This window comes from Arvicola amphibius, chromosome 2, assembly GCF_903992535.2.
Source record: "Arvicola amphibius chromosome 2, mArvAmp1.2, whole genome shotgun sequence".
NCBI lineage: Eukaryota > Metazoa > Chordata > Mammalia > Rodentia > Cricetidae > Arvicola > Arvicola amphibius.
In genome coordinates, this window is record NC_052048.2 from 53,785,012 (window position 1) to 53,808,489 (window position 23,478).

Consider the following 23,478-nt stretch of genomic DNA (forward strand, 5'->3'; position numbering starts at 1 on the left):
TCTCCAGCCGGCCGCCGCGCTCCGCCGAGCGGAGTAGAATGAACTGTAACAAAACAAGCCGAGCCTTTGTATCTGCTTAAAGGGGCCGCGGCCACTTCCCTCGCGTCCCCTCACCCCCGCCCCGCTCCGCCGCGTCTCCAGGGCTCCCGGCAACTAGCTTGGAAAGGGCTTCCCTCGCGCTGAGGAGCGGCCGGCCGGCGCGGAACAAGCGCGGCGCGTGTAGAGAAAGCAGCCGAGCAGAGAGCGGGCCCGGGCGGCGCCGGAGTGGACTCTGGTCCCGAGAGCGCGATCGGCGCCGGAACGCGGACCCGGAGGCACCGGAATGCAAACAAAGCTCGCGGGCGCCCGTGCAGGGCTCTCGGCGGAGCCCGGAAAGTTTGTTTTATGATGGCTTGAGAACGCGAGTGAGTCGGGCGAGGAGGATCGAGTGGCTCGCTCCCGCGCTCGGAGAGATGCTTGTCCCGTGAGCCCGCCGCGCCGGGGGCTCGTGCTGTGGGGGCACCTGTCTCTCGTTTTAGCAGTTTTTATTTTATTTTATTATTTTTCCTTTTGAGGAGGGGCTGTAAACTCATCATGTCGAAAGTGATCCAGAAGAAGAACCACTGGACTGGCCGCGTTCACGAGTGCATCGTGAAGCGGGGACCCCAGGGCGAGCTGGGAGTGACGGTGCTGGGGGGCGCGGAGCACGGGGAGTTTCTGTATGTGGGGGCGGTGGCGGCAGGCGAGGTGGCGGGGCTCCCCGGCTGCGGCGAGGGCCCGAAGCTGGCCGAAGGTGAACTGCTGTTGGAGGTGCAGGGGGTCCGGGTGTCCGGCTTGCCCCGCTATGACGTGCTGGGAGTCATCGACAGTTGCAAGGAGGCCGTCACCTTCAGAGCCGTCAGACAAGGTAAGACGGGGCGTGCCTTGGAGGGGGGGCGTCCAAGAAAAGAGGGGCGGCCGGAGGGGGCGCCGTTTGCACTGAATGCCGAGAGCCAAAGTTGAGGCCCCGGCCAGAGACACGCAAAGTTGTAAGACTGGGCTGCGCGCCCACCTGGGTGGCGGGCAGGGGCTGGGGCTGCGCTGGAAAGCGGAGATGCTTCCCAGGTCGGCTTGGCCAACTTCTCAGCGCAGCTGCCTAGTTAGAGCTGCGCAGCCTCGTCTGCACATTGAGGCATCTGGGAGACTGAGGCAGGGCAAAGGTGGACGCTTCCCCCCAGTCCCTTATGAGATGCTTAAGCTCACGGAGCTGGTGGCGTTTTCTCTTGGCACCGCTTATGTTCCCAGAACTGGTCTTGGAAAAGGGTCTATTTGTGACTGATTGGACCTCTTGCATCACAAAATTGCCTTCACCCTGCCACCCCTTCAGGTGGGCTCGGTTATGACCCCCCTGGGGATTCCTAATCCGGCCGCCTGCGGAGGCTGCATTCACCTCACAGCGGGGTGACGTCTGTGTCTCCTCCTTGTGGAGATTTACAGTGGGGGAAGGGGTGTTTAGCTCTTGGCGCGAATCTAGTCCAAGTTTACCCAGCCGCCGCCTCCTCCTCCTGCACCCTCGTCCTTATTGAAGATGATTGTTGATAGTTACAATTCATTGTTAGCTACTTTCTGAGAGCCTCTCTGTAAAGTGGTTTAATTGTATTATCTCATTCTGATTCACAACAGTGCTATACGATCGACTTGTTTTGTAAGTCCTATATTATAATTAGTAAGCCGGCACTGACCTTCAGTAAGTGATTTGCCCAAGGTCACAGGACTACTAAAAGTTTATGAGCCTTTTCTGTTTAGCAAGGAGGAGGAGGGACTTTGGGGGTGACTTCTAGGGATTGAGTTTTGGGGTAGGGGGACGCAAATTCCTCCCCCAGAAGTCTGTAGGGTTGAAAGGGATTCCTTCAAGATGCTTTTGATGCCTCCTGGCAGTGGTAGGCTAGCCACTTGGTCTGAGCTGCGGGCTGATTCTCTGTTTGGCCATCGGAGAATGACTGCAGTGCTTAAAGGGATCCCTCCTGCACCCAAGTGCTGTGACGCAGGTTCTCCCAGATGAAGGCACCAGAGGAGGTGGCAGAGTTGAATGTGCTGAAAAGTTGCCATATGTTCCTGTCAGGATGGCAGCAGCTGAAGGAAATGTGTCAAAGGAAAGGCTGGGCTGAGCCATTCCTCTCAGCAGCAGTCCTCTTCCAGATGACCTGAGCAGAGCTGCAGTATGTGTGTGGGTAGCCTAGTAGCCGGGGCTATCAATCGTGTTGGGAGCCAGGGGCTGGTCTTGCTGTTTGGCCTTGCCTGATGAATAAGTCCTTATGAGTTTCTCTCATAAAAGTCGTAACAGAAAGTGTGCAGAATAGTGTTGGTTCACCGTGAGTGCTCGGTAGAAGCGAGCTATCGTTGTTGTCATATTGTGGAATTTGAGCAGTCATTTAGCTATCCCGGCTAGGAATTTAATGCCAGTCACCCTGGTGATTATGACTTGGTAGAGCTGTTGAGAAAATACTATGTCAGACATTTATTGGGAGCACCATTAGGTTGGAGTTCAGGGCTACTTAGCAGAAAGATTTCTCATCCAGTAGGGACTCTGGGGTGATTAATGGGTCCTAAGACTTGTGGGCGAAAAACTGCCCGAAACTGAGTTCTTCCACTATTTAGCAGAGATTCTGTCTGTCTGTCTGTCTGCTTCAGTGTAGCTGGGGAAAGATGCCTGAGGATTTGACAGTTACTGTAGTGCCTCCAAGTATCAGCTCCTTCCCTTAGGACTATCTTTTGCCAACAGAAGTGTACACAAGGGAGATGGTGGGTTTGTGCTTCTGAACATGCTTGTAATGGGCTAGGAGTGGCTTGGAATCCACTGCATTATGAATACTGTTGAGTGTGATAATTACATGTTACTTATCCAATGTTGATATTACAGTGAAGAAGGCCCTAGGAACCATTTTAACAGCCTTCCTTTTCATGTTTCTAAAGTGATCTAAATTATAGGACGTATTTGTGTCTGACTTTCTTTGTTACTGTGTCTTATTGTACCAGGTGGATTAAAGTGGTCTGTGGGAAGAAATGGTATTTTTATGGGGTTTCCCTTTCCAGTTAGCTCCTTACAGGGACACAGTCACTCTGGGTATTACTTGTCTGTGTGGAAATGTCACAGTCTTGTGTGAGAAGATTGTACTCTTTTTGTTTTTGCATGGCAGTTCTCTGGAGAGACTTGTGAACCAAAATAGTCTATAGCAAATGGTAACATATGGACGAAGAGTAGATGGCGAACCAGACTAAATGGACCCACTAGGCTGGAGTTTCTTCATTTTAAGTGTAGAGGGCAATTATTGTTCATAAAATGCCTAAAAATATTGTAAATGTACACATGTTAGTTAGATTTGTGTACATATTATTCACCTTTAGCAGAATTTAGATCTTTAAAAAGAACCTAGATAAACTTTTAAACTGATATACAGACATCTATATACATTTTTTTGACACGTGATTGACACATGCACCCTCTCATGTTCCCATCATTTAAATGAAGATAGAGGCTATTTCCACTATCTGGAAATTCCCCTCACACTTCTTCCCAGTTAATCTACTGGGAAGCAAAGTGCTGGTTCCTCTTACATAAGGTTTGTATTCAGATTGTTCACTATTGATTATATACTGCGGTGTCTTTCTCATCCAGGGGGTTTTGGAGATCTCATGCTGTGTACTTCCTTCTGTGGTTCCCTTTTTATTGCTGCATAGTATTCGCTAGTGTGCATTTTGTTTTTGTTTCGAGTGCACATTTAACGGTTCCCAGTCAAGCTGCTATGAATGTTTTGCTTATTTTCTATCCTTGCCAGTCTTTGGTCTTGTCCATGTTGAATTTTAATCACTCTAGTGTTTTAGGGAAAGAAAGTGATTACAGAAATGTTGAATAGGAGGTAGCTAGTTTATTCTTATTAAGTTCTCACATTGGAATTTGCCAGGCCAGTGTGAGTCCTGAACCTTAGCACCGGAGTAAAACAAGACAGAATCTGTCAGGCTGGCCAGCCCAGCTCTTCGTGGCGTTCTCTTTCTTAATCCTCTGAACTTGACTCGGATCTTGGAAACGTGGGTTTAGAGAGGTTGGGTAGCTTTGCCAAGAGCTCTGCTGACATAGCAGAGGTAGAGGGGAGCATAGCACAGTGCCATGCCAGAGCCTCTGCTCCTAACACTGGGATTCTGGGTCTGAAATTGGAGTCCAGCAGATCTAAGCAATCAGGAATGGAAATTCTGCCCCCCCAAGGTGCTTCTGACTCGGGAACTTTGGGCATGGGGGTCCCCAAGGAAGTTTTCTGAATTATTGGCCTAGGATATATCCTGAAATGGGGAAGACAGGCAGGTGGTGACCTTCTGTTCCAGAACAAGGTGTGGCAGGTATTGCAAAGTCACCCTCTGTGGATTTAAAAAAAAAAAAAAATTCTCAGTGCCAGGTATAAGTGGGTATGCCTCCCTTTGGATCCACTGCTTTTCCTCAGATCCACTGTCTCCCCTCGGATCTGCTGCCTCCCCTCGGATCTGCTGCCTCCCCTCGGATCTGCTGCCTCCCCTCGGATCACTGCCTCCCCTCGGATCCACTGCCTCCCCTAGGATCCACTGTCTCCCCTCGGATCCACTGCCTCCCCTCGGATCCACTGCCTCCCTTCAGAGCCACTTCTCTCATGAAACTCTGGGCCACAAATGACTCAGACTCGAGGTTTAAAATGGTCTGATTGCAGTTTCTCAAAGAGTATATTATAGGTCACGTTTTTTTCATATTTTTGTGGATGAATTTGTGGTTTTGCAAATTACTCAGGAACTGAAATTGTCCTTCCACTCTCTTCTTAAGGCAAGTAAGAGAATAAATGAGACACAATTTAAATTCAAACACTGGCACAAAGCTTTCTCACCACAGGGTTGGGGGGGTTGTGCTGCATAGAGCTGAACATAGTTCTGGGTGCAGGCTTTATTCCTTTGTGTTTGTTTTGGTGTTATGTGCTTGTGTTGGTGAATCGGAATATATGGGCAGCACACTTAAAATAATTCTGTGACCATTTTCCCTTCATTTCAAAACGCACTGTGTGTCTTTCTTGGTTTCTTTCCTGTCAATGCCTGATCTGAATCCTTTCTCTCAGATTGTTTCCAATCAACCTCTTTTTAAGATTCCTTTTTCTCTTGGCTTTTTAAAATTTTATTTTGTTTATTTATGTATTTTGTGTGTGTGCGTGTGGGTTGTGTATGTGGGGACATGTGTATGCCACAGCCTACATGTGTAGTCTGGTTTACTCTTTACCTTTCTGTTTTCTCTGGAATTGAATTCAGGGTTCCAGGCGTGTGCAGTGAATCTCTTCACCCACAGAACCATACATTACCTGACTTCCCATGCTTTTTCAGTCCGTGTCTCACTGTGTTGCTCTGTTGCTGTTAAACTCACACTGTAACCCGGGCTGTATGGAAGTTTTCTGCCCTCACCAGTGCATGCTGGGATTACATGTGTGCAAAGCTGTGCTTGGCTTTTCCCTCCTTTTAAAAGTTTAATTAAGCCTATGCGTCTGTGTGTGGGCACGTACATGTGAGTGCGGGCGTCTGCAGAGGCTAGAGGGTTGAAGCGCGTGGAAGTTACAACCCCCCTGACTGAAATAGTTGCCACAAGGGCAGCCCTGGGTCTCTCATGCCCCTTGATTTTTATTGCTACTGAATCTTCAAAGAGCCGCTCATTGGCTTGTGTTCATTCCTCATGTCCTCCCCTGGTGTCCGCTGTGTGTGTGTGTGTGTGTGTGTGTGTGTGTGTGTGTGTGTGTGATGCATGCACAAGTGTGCCATGGTACACTTGTGGAGCTAGAGGATAACTCGAGGGAGGGAGTTTGCTGCTTCTACTGCGTGAGTCCTGGAGATTAGGTCATCAGCCTTAGCAGCAAACACCTTTCCCTGCTGAGCTGTCTTGCTGACCCTCTTCCTCAGATCTTGGTGCTAGTGGGGAGACCTTGGCTTGTAGCGGAACTGGAACTCGGAAGAGGCCGATGGCGTTGGCTTTCTTAGTCCAGTCTGAGCTGTTGTCAGACACCACTGTAGGCATGGATGGTAACCCCAAGTCAAGTGCGCCCCTTTTCCTGCCGTGTTGTCACTGGCTTACAAGCCCTGGCTCTTTTTGTGCCCTTCTCTCCTGTGAAAACAAGAAGCTCACCTCTACTCACCTCAGTCCCAGTGCCTGAAACACTGCCCGGCATTCACTAAATAGGTACTCACTGAAATGTGCTCTGCCTAAGAGGACATTTTCCATGGTTTCATCTTGCCAAGAGTTGTTTCCTGAGACAGTGTCTCACTGTGTGACCCTGGCTAACCTGGAACTCTGTGTAGACCAGGCTGCCCTTGAACTCACAGAGGTTTGCCTACCTCAGCCTCCTGAGTGCTGGGATTAAGGGTGTGTGACAATGATGGTCTCAGATAAGTGTGCAGCTAGGCCAGCTGTGGCCTCTGCCTTTTTTCTCTGTCTCTTTGCATCCTTTCTTATTTAGAATCCCACGGCATTCATTTTCCCGTCACCAGTTCTTCCAGTTAGCTGACTCCCAGTATCTGTTAGTTTATTCTGGGCAATAATGGTTGTCAAAGCCTAATGAGTTATATTCAAGTATTTCTGCATGTTGACTCTAGTAACTCAAGTTTAAACGGTCTTTAGATTTAAAATTCAGATGCTCAGCAGGCAGAGGTTTCCTGCTCAGGTCATTTGGGCTCTGCTCTGAGCCAGCGTCTGAGAGTGATGTTTTACCTCTATTTTATTGAGGCTTTGTCTCTGTGAACAGTATCTATTTATTTATCTTCACCAACAGCGAATAGACTCTGCTACAAAAACAGCTTCAGTCCTTTCTCTCACTCTTAAATTATACTCTGTGTTTATATGTTTTTTTTTTTAACTTAAACTTTCAAAAATCAGTCTATTTTTGTTCTTGGTGCCAAAAGACCCATCTGAGAGGCGTATTTTTTAGTTTATTTTGAGGAATACTTCATGGCTCTTATAGGAAGGAAACAGTGCAAGGACAGGCAGCCCAAGCTGTGTGTTGTTCCTTGTGACCACCCTTTGGCATTGGCTGTGTCATTTAAAATAGATTAACTTGACCTTATGAGGCAGTGGAATACAGTTGGCTCGCTGCATTTGTCGGCATTCAGTATCCCGCTCGTCTCGGATAGCAGAATTGATGATATCCACCAAGGGGAATTAAGTGGTTTATAAGAGAAAACATTCTGACATCTCCTTACCACAGGGGTTTACATGAAGGATGTTGCTCTATAAACAGTGGTTATTTAATGCACAACATCACCCTGTGATGTTAGTGGTCCTTTCCTTGAGTGTGTATATATGTGTAACAGGATATGCTGAATTTTGTATACACTAAGAATAAAGGCTGTCAGGTTTGTTAAGGGCTGACATTCATGTCCTAAAAAGTAGGTTACCGAATCTTTGCCTGTCTGTAGTTCACTCATATATATGCACGATAACCTTGCCAAGTCTCTTATGGGTCCCGGACCTTTGCCGTGCTGTGCTCCATGGGTGCCTGCATCGTGTATTGTTTCTTGTAGTTTCTTTTCATTGGTTTTCCCCCTGAAGCCCGTGGATGTCAAGGTTGGCTCTTTCTGTTGACTTCTGCCTTGTCTGGGTCTCTTAGAAAAGCTCTGCTGTGTTCCGAGTCTCACTTTTCTGTAGGCATGAAATGCAATGTATTTAAATAATGTTTCTTGTGATTAAAATAGTAATCATCTTTCTAGTTCGGCAATTAAATAGTAGAGCAGTCCATTATTGACGCTCACTTCTGTAGTCTCCACCTCAGAGGCAAAGGTAATGTTTATAGAGAAACTTCCAAGGCTTGTGTGATCTGGCCCTTGACATCGCTTCTCTATCCCTGCCCAGTATGCAGCTCGTCACCTACACATCTGTCAGACTGGCTCCTTCATGAACTTTAAGTCTTTCTTAGATGTCACCCTCTCAGTGAGGTTTCTGTAGGAGCCAGCCATGATAAGATAAATATGAACAGATCATCCAAAGGAAGTTCTTTACTTCCAACCATTAACACCTGCCAGAGTAGGACCCAGCCATAGACAAGTTTAATGGAGGCCTGGGTCTCATCAGTTTACCCTGAAGCAATACCTGGTTGCAGGAAGGACCATAAACTAAGATTACCTGAGCACCACCCAGGAACAGACCATCCAAAGGAAATGCCTAACGTTCCAACTGCTGTAGATAGGATCACCTGCCAGCAGCACACACTCTCCAGGACACCCCTAGACAAATGACAGCCAATCAGGGGTCCTGAACCTCAGAAATCCCTTACCCCCACCTTTATTACTATAAAACCCAACTCTAACTGAGCTCGGGGCTCTCCAATATGTTGGACATGCAGAGAGACCGAATTTGCAAACATGCATAAAATAAAGGCTCTTTGCTTTTACATATGGGACTCGGTCTTCTTGTTAGCTTTTGAGAGACTTCGCGGATTTGAGCATGTAACATTTTCCTCTGACACATGATTTCAAACGAAGTCCATGGACACTTGTCATTTTGTGGTCCTCCCTTTAGTGTTCGTTTGACCCTGGAATAAGCAGATCGCTTACGTATGTCGCATGTAGAATATAAGTTCCAAGAGAGCGGGGTTTGTTTCGTTCCTCACTGATGCTGTTTCCCTGGTACCGAGGGTGCTTGCTGTGCAGTACTTGTTCATATATTTGTTGTTCACTGTCAAATTTAGAATGAGAGTTAGCTCTCGAGCTCAGTTGTCTCTGCAGATTATAAAAATGTGGATAATTCATGATGGTCTGCATTAAGTTTTGTGTGACTTTTAATGATCACTCTCTGACTGGAGCTGAATAGAGTTAGATGTGCTTCAGAAATACTGAAGACAGCACGTCTGGCCCACTTCAGTTAGCCTTGGGATTATGGGTTTTTATAGTAAACACATTTAGTCCTTTGTCTCCCACCAAGCATAGGAGAATGGAACATGCTAGAATCTTCTTTGGGTCAATGATAAAGTTGTACTTAACTTGCATTTTCCATTTGAGGAGATTCATGATTTTAAGGCTAATTGAATGCTGGATTTTTGTGGTGTCAGTACTTAGGGTCACCAGGTGGTGGATCTATAAAATGAGACTCGAGTCCACTAGAACTACCCTAGGAACTCATTGACCACCCAAGTCATTGACCTCAGTCTGTCTTCCGCCCTGACTGTTCTCCGTTGTTATGTGTGTGTCTTAAATTGAATTTCTAGGAGCACATCTGAGATTTACTTTTTAAAGTTTTATTTTCTTGAAACATTTTTTCATTGTTGCTCAAATTTGCCTATGTGACCAGTAAAGTTGCCTCAAACTGAAGGCAGTCTTCGCCTGTCAGCCTCCCCAGTGATTAGTCCAACGTGAATGGCTTATCTGGGAGGTGGTCCTAGGAAACACAAGTAGGTGGACGCGAGGTGCCAACCAGGTGTTTACAAGTCACATTGCTGAGGGAGGAATTCTGGGTTTAGAGCAACCGCCTCATGCTGAGTACCACAGGGAAGTTTGTGAGCCTTTTCACCGCTCCTGTGGTTCCTGCTGGCTCGGCCTATGTGCCTTTTCTGTAACTATCTCTAGTGTTGGGAGAATGAGTTATGTAAGACAATTATATTCTCATTGCTAAGGTATCAAGCCTACTGTTAGTGTAGCAGAGTCGATTGTGTGTGCTTTTAATAGAGGCACCGTTAATGTTTTCTGCAGTAAGACTAATCTTTGAGTTTGTTGGGAAACAAGGCTTGCAGCTCTCTTTATGGACAGTGGCATGATGGTGCAATTAAAAAGGTGCTTGCTTATATACTGATGATAAGCCGTGTTTCAAAAATTATTGCTATATGCAGTATTAACTGGACTGTCCAACTGATTGTAGACTAATCCACAAATAGCAATTAATTGATGTGTTGTAATTAAGATTTTAGATCCAGTCTGGCTAATGTTGCAGCTGGGCATGAGGAGGCACGGGGGCTTTACCTTTGTGAGCCATGAGCCTCTCTGAAAATGGAGATGATAAAGGCACTTTTACTCTGTAGGGCTAATGGAGGAATAAGATGGAGTCTGAGAATGTCACGTGGCTCTGGGTCTGCACAGAGCAATTGTTCAGAAAGTGTTGGCCTCTGTTATTGTTCCCCATTTGAAAATGCGTGAGGGAGAAGAAAGGTTTTTTTTTTTTTTTTTTTGTTGTTGTTGTTTTTGGAGGTGGGGGGGGGAGTGGAGATTTTGGTACATAGCTCTCTGTGGGAGCTTTTCTAGTCCAGAAACAGCTTTCACCTTTCCGTATGGTTCAGGTGCTCTTTCTACAGGATTGATTCACACAAATAGGAAGGAAACCTGTAGATTTCCCATGTGTTTGTTGGAGGTCTGCATCTATATACATGGATGAGGAGCCAATCCTAATGATTGTTCTGAGGTCCCAGGTTGTGGTAAAGTTTGGAGCGATGGCAGGTTGCTCACTGGTGTGCTGGGCAGGCCAGTGCCATCATCCGTGATCCTTGAGAATGTGACCACCAAGGTTCTCTGCTTTTTCTGCTACCATGTCTGGGCTCCCATACTAAAAAATGTCTGGGGAGGTAGTGAAGCTTAATGGTTAGTTATGTAGGTTTGAAGTCAGTCTGCGTGAATGCAAGTTCAGTCTCGTCTTCTTCCCGGTTAACTGGCAGAACGTCAGTTCTCAGATGACAAAGTGAGTAATACCTATGCCATAGGGTGGCTGCCATAGTTAGTTTTCGTTAACTTGACACAAACCTAGCCATATCTAGGAAGAGGGAGTGTCAGTTGAGAAATTGTCTTCATCATATTGGCTTGTGGACCTGTCTGTGGAGCAGTTCCTTGATTAATGATTGATGGGGAGGGCCTTCCCCATTCCTGGCAGTTATCCCAGGGAAGATAGATGTATAAGAAAGGTAGCTGAGCAAGCCAGCTTGTAGTTCTCCAGTTTCTACCTTTAAGGCTCATGCCTTGCCTTCTCTTGGTGATGGGCTAACCTATAAGCCAAGTAAACCCTTTTCTCTTCAAGTTGCTCTTGGTCACTGTTTTGTCACGGCAATACAGAAGCAAATTACTGTGGTGACCGTGAGGAATACACGAGATAATGTCAGTAATCATAATCAACTGTGATAACTTTTAGTGGAAAAGTAGAAACCCTGCACATTGAGTTCCCTTAAGGCCCTAGTTCTTAACTGGGTAGAATTTTGCCTAGTCCTTTGGGGAAATTTGCCAGTGTGTAGAAACATGTTTTTGTTCACGTCTATTAAGGGTTGGGTGATATTGACACCTACTAGATAGAGGTTAGGAAAATTGCTAAACAACTTGCAATGTACAAGAAATTTATCAAAACTATCACAGAGTCTGAGGTTGAGAAAGCCTGCTCTGAGATGTCTCTTCTTAGAGTCTGAGTTAGGAATGGTAGACTAGTAATGATAATGCCTTTGAACTTTTCTGAGTCTTGGGTTAGAGTTTGCTTGGGTGTATGATCTTATTCTCTTCCTAGCCATGAGAGGTCAAGTTAGTCCCTGACAGCCGACTCAAGCTTACATGAAGCTGGTTCTACCTGGCTATCTTGATTTTTCACATTACAAGTGTCTGGGCCCTCATGTCCTTCTGTTGGGGATTAACGTGAAAGTACCTGTTTTAGACAGGTGCCAGACACAGTACGATGTGTTTAGTGATCTCCCTGAAGATAGTTCTAGAAATAAAAAAAAGCATTCTCCCAAATTTGCCAGCTAGAAATCAGAATGTGCTAAGACATCTCCTCAAGCATTTCTGTTTATTTGCCATAGGCGCCTGCTCCTTCTGATTTATGTCACTAATTCTGTTGGCTTCCTTCCTCCTTGGTACTCTTTTTTCATGCCTGTGCCTTGTAATTGTAAATCTGCCTGACTGTCTTCTTTGCTGCATATGTGTTTCTTGTAGGAAGCATCCTTGTTTTGTGTATTGTAGAATCTTTGCTCTGTGTAGGTACTCAGGAAATCTCTGCTGAAATGTTCGGAGGGTTAAAAACTAGACATGATTTTTACATAAATTCTTGCCTAAGATCTTGTTGGCGAGGAAATCCACTTTTTATTTTTAAAACATATTAAATATACTTAGCCATATGTCTGACTTTTCTGTGATGATTTAAGATGGTTGTCTGCCAGTTGTTATAGCATTTTGAACTGTGGAGAAAATATTGAATTAATTGTGTTGGAGGTCTTAGCATGCCTTTATTCTGGCCAGATGTAAGCAGCAGTTGCTTATGTGGTGTGGCCATGGGAGCACCACTTTGGCCTGATTCAAATAGATCCGGTATCAACCACCTGGATTCTTGGCAAGGCCTTGGAATTTACATCTGATGGAGTGGGCTCACTTCCTCCTCCAGCTATCAGCCTGCTTCGGTCTGTGTGCCTTGGTTAAGAATTCAAGGCTCAGGTTGTGAAAATATCTTTCTTTGGTGTTGGAGCATGTGTAGTTTATCTTTTTAATAAAAAGTATATACATCAATCTTTTAAAAATTCAAATGCCATTGTGATCTTATATAACTAATGATTATTATATATAGTTGATCTGTACATACACTCACCCACCCATCCATCCGCCCATTGATCTGTATCAATCTGTCATTTGTTTGTCTCATTTTTTCACATTTAAACAATATGTAGAATACAGAAAGATGTTAACGTGGAAAGAAAATGTATGCACATGACTAATATTCTACCCCAGAGAAGTGTATGTGTTAACTTTGTATTTTTATCTATCTACTCATGCTTACACACACACACACACACACACACACACACACACACACACACTTTCTTCTTACTAAAAAGAAATTGTATAATAGTACTTTGTGGAACTTTGTGCCTAATAAAAATACCATGGCCTTAAAACAAACAAACAAACAAACACCCCAGACAAACCAGAACTTAGTATTGTAGATCATGCTGCCTCAAACTCGGGAATCTGCCTGTCTCTGCCTCTTCATTTTGGGCTTAACTGTGTGGTCTACTGTGTCTGTGGACTTAAGAAAAATTTTGCCTGTCTCTGCCTCTTCATTTTGGGCTTAACTGTGTGGTCTACTGTGTCTGTGGACTTAAGAAAAAATTTTAAACACATATAAATTTATTTAAACATCACAAGGGCTACATGATCTGTTTTGGTCACTGTATAGTATGTTTTCACACTTTGAATATGAACATTTGCATACTTTTCACTTGTTCCATGTTTTATACATGGTTTTGATGAATGTCCTATGTATGTATATTTTAGCGAACATGTTTGGTTATTTTCTTTTAACAAATGTCTAGAATTAGTTTTGTGAGCTCATGTGAATATTTCTTTGTAGTTGGGAATCAAGTTACATCCTTCGAATGTGTATATGAGAACCCTGTCTTCTCTAACCTTGCTTGTCATGCCCAATACCTTCTGCTAGAATTATTTTTCATAGCAATCATGGTGAGCGCACGTTCTGAGATTGTATGAAGGATTTGGAGTGGTAGAGACTGGAGTCGACTGTAAGGGCTTTCCACGTGGTATGTGCTAATGTTGATCCAGGGTCATTAGCTCTTTTCAAGTTCAAGAAACCACAAAAGCTTGGAATTTTTAAAGACATGAATTTCACCAATTTTTAAATGTTGGCTCAAAGTTCTTTTGAAAACACGGGCGAAGCAAATGGAGTGCATCTGGGAGCCATATTTGGCCCTCTCATGACGAGTTCGCAGTGCTTCCTCTATGTATGAATCTCTCTCATCGGTGCCTGTCACATCTCATCTCTGTTTAAGAGTAGCAATCATACTTCTTATGTCTGTGTTCTCAGGGCCCAGGATGGTGACCAGCTCTCTCTCTCTCTCTCTCTCTCTCTCTCTCTCTCTCTCTCTCTCTCTCTCTCTCACACACACACACACACACACACACACAAAGGCCAAGAAATATGTGTTGAAATGAATAATACATTCTGGAAGTGGTTTAGTTTGGCACGAGAACTTGTCCATGTAGGTTCACTGAGGCCCAGTTGGTGACAGCTCTCCAATTCCAGTTGAGAACTGGGGAGAGAGTGTATTTTGACAGCTGATTATAATCTTTGGAATATTCTGTCTCAGGGCCCTGGTCTGCTGAAACTTAGAACTGGGTGCAAAAATCACATCTTGAAATTGACATTCATATGGATTTGAATTCCCAGTGTGGGAATAGAATCTATTTTCTGCTTAGAGATGATTTCACTGTGAAATGTATAGCCTTATAAATAAAAGGATGAGCAAGCTCTGTGTTTGCTGCTTGGGACTGGTGTGCATGTCTATGTGTATACTTGTATGTGGCTGTGTGGGGATGCGGGCAAGTGTGTACCAGAGGATACCGTCGTGTGTTGTTCCTCAAGCACTGTACTGGCTAGTTTTTGTGTCAACTTGACACTAACTAGACCTATCTGAGAGGAGGTAACCTCAATCGAGAAAATGTCTCCCTAAGATTGGGCTGTAGGCAAGCCTGTAGGGCATTTTCTTAATTAGTGTTTGATGGGGGAGGGCTCATTCTCCAGCATTGTCGACGGGGACAAGTCTGGGCTGGTGCTCCTGGGTTCGATAAGAAAGCGGGCTGAGCAAACCAAAAGGAGTAAGCCAGTGTGCAGTACTCCTCTCTAGCCTCTGCATCCGCTCCTGCCTCCTAGTTCCTGTCTGTTTGAGTTTCTGTCCTGACTTCCTGCTGTGATGAAATGTGATTAGGAAGTGTCAGCAAAAGAAATTCCCTCAGTTGCTTTTGGTCATGGTGTCTCATCACAGCTATAGAAACTCTAAGACCGGTCCTATCTACATTTTCCCTTCCTTTCGTGTATGTGGTATTTGCATGTGTGTGTGTGTGTGTGTGTGCGTGCACCAGTGCACAGTATCCCTTGAGACAGTTTTACCGAACCTGTAGCTAGATTTGGTTGCTGGCTGGCCAGCCCCCGGTCCTTCTGTCTTCTCTTCTCCACCCCTCCACAGTGGTGAGGTTATAGGCACGTGGCAGCCATGTCTTGGTTTTTAATGTAGGTGCTTGGGATCTGAACTCAGGTCCTTACACTTGATCATCAAGTCCCTCTATCTGTGGAGCCATCCCTCGCTTGTTTTTGAGAAAGCTGTTCTTACTGGCCTTGCACTAACCTGTTTGTCATCCTCTGTCTCCCCAACATTTGTTTCTGCTTCTCCATTACTGGAATTGCAAGCACACCACCATACATGGTGCTTTAGGTAGGGTATCTATTGCTGTGAAGAGACGCGATGGCCACGGCACTTCCTATCAAAGAAAACACTTAACTGGGGCGGCTTGCTTACAGTTCAGAGGTTCAGACCATTGTCATCATGGTGGGACATGGTGCTGTGCAGGCAGACATCACTGGAGAGGTAGCTACATTTTGCAGGCAGTGGGAAGTGGTCTGAGACACTGGGTGGTATTTGAGCATTTATGAGACCTCAAAGTCCACCTCCACAGTGGTACACCTCTTCTAACGACCCCACACCTACTCCAACAAAGTCACACCTCCCAGGGCTACTCTCTTTGGGTGCCTTTTTCTTTCAAACCACTGCACATGGTTTTACATTTTTCTTTTTTTTAAATGTGGCTTTGAAAATTGAATTAAAGCCCTTGTGGTTTAAACAATTGAATTGTCTCTCTGGCTTGGAAGTTTTAAATAGTAAAGGAAAGTGCCCGGTACCATCTTTTTTGGATATTCTGAAGATAAGCCAGGATTCCAGCCTTTCCTTCAACAGTAGAGAGATATGCTGTCAGAACTTGGTGAACTTCTGGGCCCTGTTCTGCAGTGCTGTTGTTACAGGGTAGAATTTTGTGCTTTGGAAGCTGTAGCCCTTGCTGCTTTCCTGCCTGCATAACGGATTGTTCTGCATTACATAATTCATGCTGAGCCCCAGCTTTGCTGCACAAGGCTGAGGAACAGGACTCAGTATTTCAGACCAGAGCTTAGTTAATATGTTTTTTCTATCAAGGAGCCAAGTAAGGGAAGTTCCACTACAAGATCAAAACGGTGCACTTGGTAGTTAAAGCCAACGCAGAGTTAGGACTCATGTGGATTTGGTTAGTGTTTGCTGTGTGTGTGTCCTTCGCTTCATTGGTCCCTTTGCTTCCCTCTATACTCCTATCAGAGTGGAACATTTTGGTAGACAGTCTAGGAATTCAGATTTTAGGTAGGACAGTCTATCTGTAATTTAGAACTTCATGCATAAGACAGAACAAGAGGCGTTTTCAAATTGAGACTATTGTATGGTCTGGCAAACTTCCTGTGTTCTCAAAGCTTTGTTTGTGGTACACAGATGTCCCCATCCTGGTATGAAATTTGGCCTTAGTCTGCTACTTTGAAATGCCCAAAGATGTATTGTAGTATGCAGTGCATACATGTCATTCTTGTTTTGGGCTGTGCGATCTTTGGTAGAATTTCTGCCCTTCTGTCTTTGTTGAAGAATCTGTATGAGCTGGAGGGCTGATCCGAAGTATAGCACCTGCATTGTCTATGGGAAACCTCATTTGTTACAACTAGGACTCTAAGATCGCTGATCCTGGGAGAATCTCCGGTGAATATGTAATTAACCCATTTTGTCCCGTGCCTCCGAAGCCTCAGGATTGCTTATTTTGTGATATTACAGCAGCCGTACAGTAGGTAACTGAGACGGTAGGTTCCATTTCTAAATTGCTAACACATGGTCAAACATGCTAGGTTACTTTGGGATTTTTGCACTTGAGTTTGGAGAGGCAAAAATTAAAGATGGGAGGAACATAGTAATCATTCATGCCAACAAAGAATACCAGACTAACCTATCATTTCTGATGCTTGCATCCCGAGGTGTCTTGGCTTTCCCCACTGGAATCTGTGAGTGGAATTTGTCATTCTAATAACTTCATTTTTCTTTTCAAACTAAAAAAAAGAAGGAAAAGCTCTTTGGAAGCACAGCACATTATCTCAATGTTGGTGTGCTTATATAGAAAAGCCAGGAAAGGCAATATCCTTGTAGCTGTTGCCTATTTGTGTCTCTTTAACTCTTTGGGAAAATACTGACATAAGGAAGAAAAGACTCAGCTTTCTTGTGCAGTGTGAATCAGTTTCTGTGATATTTTAGCTAAAAATGTAAGCGCAAGCTATTCTCTGTGAAATAAATTATCTTGAAAAAAGATAATTGTGAGAAGAAACCATTGATGGTGATATAATTTCTGGTTGTTACTCTTGAAGACTGCTGGTAGAAGGAACTTATCCATGGGGTTTAATAAAACATGACGACTCACTCTGCTTTCTGAACTCACAGGGGCAAAGAGAGATTTAGGAGAGGCTGGGGGTGTGTGTGGACTTGTGTGCCTGTTACCAGGCATGGCTACCCACCTGAGCGCTGCTGATAGCATCGTAGGCCTGAATACCTGGAAGAAAATGATCAGCTTTGGAAACACTGGCTGGCATATTGAATTCAGGTGAGCACAGTCTGTATCAGAATTTCCTGGGGCACACTACAAGGTCTAGGCATCTGGCGGAGTAGCTCCATTAGCTATTCTAACTTGAGCTTCACAGCCTAGTCCTTCTGTCCAGTTCCAAAGAGTGGTCCCCAAAACAACCTCTGATTCAGAATCAGCAAGGGTCATTTGGGGTATGGTTCAGCTTAGACAGTATGCAATGAGAATCCAGGGGTTGGGGGTGGGTGTTAGTTTGAAGCTCTAGGCTTTACAGTGCTGGTTTTCCAATTCTAATTTCCTAATAAATGGTGGTAGCAGACCCCAGTGTACACTTGAAAACACATTGATTTAGAGAAGGCAGTAATAATGGGAAGGAGAACTGAGTTATTTGAGGGAGCTGCATATTTGGAGATGTATATAAAGGAGTATGCAGATGCTTTTCTTGCTTTACAGTTAGAGACTGACTCTAGTATCCGTCTGTAATGTTTGGGAACCTTTCTAAGACAGAGATGGTTCTCCGGAGGAAAGACTCTGCTGCCCAGTAGAACAGACTGCGATGTTTGGCTATCCTTTACATCCTGTGGCTACTCTTGTGTCTGAGGAACTGAACTTGACATTTTATGTACATATAATGATTCAAGTCTAGGAAGCCACACATGGCTAATGCCTCTCATACTGAATAGTACAAATAACAGCACCATTCCTAACGGCAAGGACAGTCATGAGTGATTTGCTCTCCCATTAAGCTGCTCTGATATGTGGTTGGAGTGACACTTTGGTTTGACGATTCCTAATTTGAACTTTGATATTTGTGGTGTTTTTTCCTGATCATTCCATTTACCCATCACAGTGTCCGTTAAAGAAGTTTATGGTAGCGTGCAGATTTCCCTAAACTATTGCATAGAACAGTTGTTTTCCATGAGGCTGGGCATAGTCTTTTTCCTGTTGGCTGTCTTACCCCCAGCACTTAATAAGTGAGTATCTTGGATGATTGGAAAAATCATCTTTTTAAAAAATATTTGCTTATTAATATTATGTGCTTATGTGAGTTTATGTGCACCACATGTATGTAGTGGCCTTCAGAGGGCAAAGGAGTCTGTTGATCTCCTGGAACTGGAGTAACAGGTATTATGAGGTACCTGTTGGGGATGCTAGGACCTGAACCCCCAGGTTCTCTGTAAGAACCTTATATTATATTCTCTTAACCACTGAGCAATCAATCTCTCTAGCCACCATGGGAAATCACTTTACTTGGAGTTTTATGCTTGGAAGCTCTGGGCTACACCGAGGTCATATAGTTAAAGCTTTTTTTTTTAACACAATACTTTGGTTACAATTAATAATAAAAGCTCAAATGGTTTCAAATAGCCTGAAAGAATTGGTTGATGCATATAAGTAAGAATTTCAGAGAGATAGAGCTTCAATTAGTGTTTGATCAGCTTCAAAGCTGTCGGTTCTTCAAATGCCACTAACATGCTACCTACACATAACTACCTGTGAGAGCATCCTCTCTGCCTCTGTGTTGGAAATCGTAGACTTTCCAGAGCACCCACCACTATTGTTATTCCTTTGAGTTTAGGTTACCGCTCTGTTTTGTGCATAGGTGATGTGTTCAAGGGGATTGAGGGGAGGGGCTTTCAGTGTGTGCTTTCTTCTCCCCTTCCCTCCCTTTTTTTTTAAAGAGAGAAGGTTTTAATGGGTAGATGTCTTACTGACCACTGTGTAGACAAGCCTGGCTTTGAACTCACAGAGATCTGCCTACCTCAGCATCTCAAATGCCGGGATTAAAGGTGTATATCACCATGCTCAACTGATAGGTATTCATTCATATTCATAGCTGAAGGGAGAGGCCCAGAAAAATGCCACTGTGTGTTGTGTGCTGAGTCACTTGTTTCTGCAGTCTTTAAGCCAGACTTCTATAGGTAAGTGTCCCTTGCAGTGGGAAAGTGATGTTAGTCATCTGGATCTGGATCATGTGATTTTGGCACAATTGGGGAGATTGTTTGTGATATCTAATCAGGAAGTAGGTCTGTTCTAAAGGGTGACGTCATGAACTGTATGCCAGAAAAGATGGCTAGTTGGTGACCACTTTTCACACTTACTCCCAGCATGCTTTGCCTCAATTTGACAGCTAGTAAGCTATGACTTCAGTTTGTTTCCAATTGTAGAAGCTTCTGCTGTGGACCAATTTGGGGAACTGTATTTATTTCTAAACATGAGCTATGCTCCCCACCCATCTTTGGGGGATGTTAGGGAATATCTGAACACAGAGTTGGGTTTTATAATTGGAAGGTGCTACTGGCAGATGGGGAGTGGAGGTTTACTATACTAGTATGCACAGGACAATACCACAACAAAGAGTCATCTGTCTCTAAAGGACAGCAGCACCGAGATGGGGAAACCTAGGCTCAACTGTAATCTTTCCATGGAACCAGATGCCTTGCGTCTTATCTGCCCACTTGTTGTGCTCTTATCTGAAGTGAGCCTCTTTCTTTCCTGGTGTCCTGGGGTGTAGTGGCTGGAGGGCAGTAATCCCGTCCATCTGTTCTGCTCTCATGACTCAGCAGCAGCTGGCAGTTGAGCTGCGTTATTGTATGAATTGAATAGATGAGCAAGCAAAAGGGCTGCCATCTTTGGGTGGGAAGGTTGCTTGAGGAATGGAGATGGCTCAGGGGTGATAAAAGGATTAACTCGGATGCTCCAACGCTCTGACGTAGGCTATGGAATAATGGGTGCACTGTGGATTCCTAAAGGGCAGAGTGAGAACTGATCAGACAACACGTTCTCATCCTGCTGGTAAAGCTGGACAAGCAATGACTTGAAACAGGAGAATAGGAGATAAATATCCAGCCCCAGCCCATGCTAGGCTGAGTGAAGAGAGAAACTGAGCTTGTTAGCCTACTGTAGCTGAGCATTTAGACTGCAGGGTGTGTGTGTGTGTGTGTGTGTGTGTGTGTGTGTGTGGTGTGGTTGCTTGCTAAGAAGGTCCTCAGGCCATCGGTGGTCACCAATGATTGGAGCAGGCTCACCTGGAATCTAGGTCCCAAAGGGACACGTTCTATGTGAGGCAGGGCGTTGCATTGGCGACAGTGGGCGGTTCCAGGTTCTATCACCTACCAGCTGTGTGACCTTGAAAATGCTGCCCAACCTTTCTGTCTCAGTTTCCTCATCCACAAGAAGATATGACAATGGTTCTTGGCTCTCAGTACCTGGCTTAAGGCCACATAACTCAGTACTTAAGACTTTTGGCATCTTGGGGTTGAAATCTTGGCTCCAAACACTCTGACTGGAAGGTGAAGAGGACTATGTCATCTTTGGAGGAAGAGCATGGCCAAGTGCTGTTCACTGAGCACAGTCCTTGGGGGAAAACAGCCTACTTTTACACTTCCTACCTGGTACTAGCAGTAAGTTACAGATGTGAAAATATGCAGGGAGTGATCGTGGGTGCAGGTGGTGGGCAGTGGGGCTTGGCACTAGTGGTTGAAGGTATGTTTTTTTCTGGCTTTTAAAATAAAACAGCTAGGGGACTGGTGAGATGGCTCCGTGCTTAAGAGCATGTTCAATTCCCAGTATACACATGGTGGCTCACAACCATCTCTGTACTGCCAGTGGGATCCAGTGCCCTCTTCTGACCTCCGTGGGCATCAGGCACGTGATGCACATACATAGCTCCAGGCAAAGCACTCATACTAATAAAATAAAAAAAACATAGAGCCTGGAATGTGCATGTGCACACGCACACTCACACATCACACTTCTCTCTCTTTGGGTCCTGGCAGTGTGTATGCAGTACTGCCAGCCATGATTATGGATCTCCATCTCTGACCAAGATAAAAGGAGAAAGAAAAAGAAATGAATCCAAGATAATAAAACAGTCAGCAGATATTAGCTTCCAAAGAAGAGCAAAGGTGTTTGCTTTTTCTTTTTTTCCTTTTGGTCCTCAGCATTCTCGTTCTGAACTGCTAATGGCTTCCCCTCCTTTCTAGTGTTCACCTCACAGCCCTCATATCTTCACAGAGTTGGGAAGCTTCTAGCTGTCTCAGCTGCCCACTGTGTCCTGCTATCTGCCTGTTGGACTGGACCTGTCAGGGTGGGAAATGAGGAACTCAGCACCACACCAATAAGCCAGCAGCAGAATTTGATTTAGTATCTGTCAGTTCAGGCATGTATTTCTTTAGTTATATGTATGTGGATGTATATGGGTACACATGCATGTGTGCCTTCCTGCATGAGGCCAGATGTTAGCCTCAGGCATTTTTTTTTTTTTTTTGGGATACCGTGTACCTTGTGGTTTTTTTTTTTTTTTTTTGGTTTTTCGAGACAGAGTTTCTCTGTGGCTTTTGAGCCTGTCCTGGAACTAGCTCTTGTAGACCAGGCTGGCCTTGAACTCACAGAGATCCGTCTGCCTCTGCCTCCGGAGTGCTGGGATTAAAGGCGTGCGCCACCACCGCCCGGCTAAAAATGTGTAGCCCAGGCTGGCCTCGAACTCGTGATCCTCCTGCCTCTGCCTCCTTCAGCAAATCCTACCGGCGTGCGCCACCACAACCGGCCCTTGTGGTTTTTAAAACAGGCTTCTCGTGGGTCCGACATTTGCTGATTTGGTTAGGATGGCTGGCCAGAGAGCCCGAGGGCTCCACGCCTCCGCCCCCTCAATGTCAGTATTGTGCCATAGTGCCCAACTTTTTTTCTTACATGGGCTCTGGGGAAGCAAACTCAAGTCCTCATGCTCGTAAAGCAAGCTGTCTCCCTAGCCCGGCTCAGGCTTGCTTTCATGGGTCACACATTCATGCATTTCTATTTCCCTCCATGTTAGAAATCAATAGAACTGCTTGACTGAGGTTCCCCAGCGGATTAATTGCCATGAAGAGTTTTCTGGTGGCTGCAGTCTCTCCAGGTATTCACCTGGATGCTTCCTTATCATTCTGTGATGGGTGGCGAATTCTTCTTGAGTCTGTGCCCCGTCACTGTATGCATGTAGTGTGGGTCACCTCCTGGAGTTTGGTCCCAGGAGAGCTGAGGCCCAGCACTGGCCTTTAGTGGTGGCAGTTCTTACACCTCCTCAGGGAAGAGCTGTCTGTGTCTGGGCAAGGGTGTGTGTGCGGCCAGCGTGGATCATTACAAAGCTGCACTGTTTATCCATCTGTGGCCACGCCCTGTGCGTGTCTAGACATAAGCTTGCATCTTCCAGCCCTGACTAGACACTTCTCAGGGGTCCAGGGAGAGGAACTTGGACTTTATGGACCATTTCAATAATCTTTAGGCATATTAGGTATTAGGTACATACATGCTGTCGTGAAGCTACCATCTCCAGAGAACTGTCATTCCCCCTCCCCCCCCCAGTGGAAACTCCCTGTTAACTCCCTGATCCTCTTTGTCTGTGGCCCCTAGCAACTTCTACTTCATTTCTGTCTTTGAATATGGCTCTTGTAAGAGCAGTGTATCTGTGGATTCATATTATGTGGTTTTTGTAATTGCTTATGTCCCTTATCATCTTGATTTCCAGGTTCATACTCATTGGAGAATTTGTTCTGATTTCCTTCCCTTTAATCCTTTAAGGCTTTTGTGTTCCACTGCTTGAGTAGCCTCATTTTTACTCACAATTGGAGAACTGTCTTTTTTTTTTCTTTTCCCCTTTTCTGTTTGACTTCTATCTTCTGCTCAGAAGCAGGTATATATAATCAGATTTTATTTATTTAGTTTTATTTTCTTTCTTTTTTTTTGAGACAGAGTCTCCCATGTATCCCTGCCTGGCCTCAAATTTATTTTGTATGTGAGAATAGCTTTCTCCTTATCCTCTTGCCTCTGTCCTCCAAATCCTAGGATTATAGGCATTGCACTGTTTTGCCTGGTTTTATTCAGTGTTGGGTGTCAAATGTTTCCTCAGTCTTTGGTCTCTTCCTTTCTTGCTCTCTCCCCTCTATCCCAGGTCTCTCAGGCATATTACTTACCTAAGTCCCTGGCACTGACGGCCATTGCCAGGGTAGAGCGCGTGGCCAGCAGTGTTAGTGCATGTCTTCTTTGGTGCATGGAACAGTTTGTAGATTGTGTCTTCAGTACTCCCAGCAGCTTGAATCTAGTTGTCATTTCCACCTCCTTGAGATG

General features: G+C 45.0%; 1 protein-coding gene across 13 annotated transcripts in view; it reads left to right on the top strand.

Moving 5' to 3' along the window:
• Magi1 (membrane associated guanylate kinase, WW and PDZ domain containing 1) overlaps window positions 1-23,478 on the top strand; it is a 609,686-nt gene continuing 586,208 nt past the window's right edge. For all 13 annotated transcript variants that reach the window (XM_038317854.2, XM_038317858.2, XM_038317862.2 and 10 more), the window contains exon 1: window positions 1-886. In XM_038317854.2, coding sequence (XP_038173782.1) covers window positions 574-886 — 313 coding nt within the window. In that variant the 5' untranslated portion in view covers window positions 1-573. The remainder of the gene's footprint in view (window positions 887-23,478) is intronic.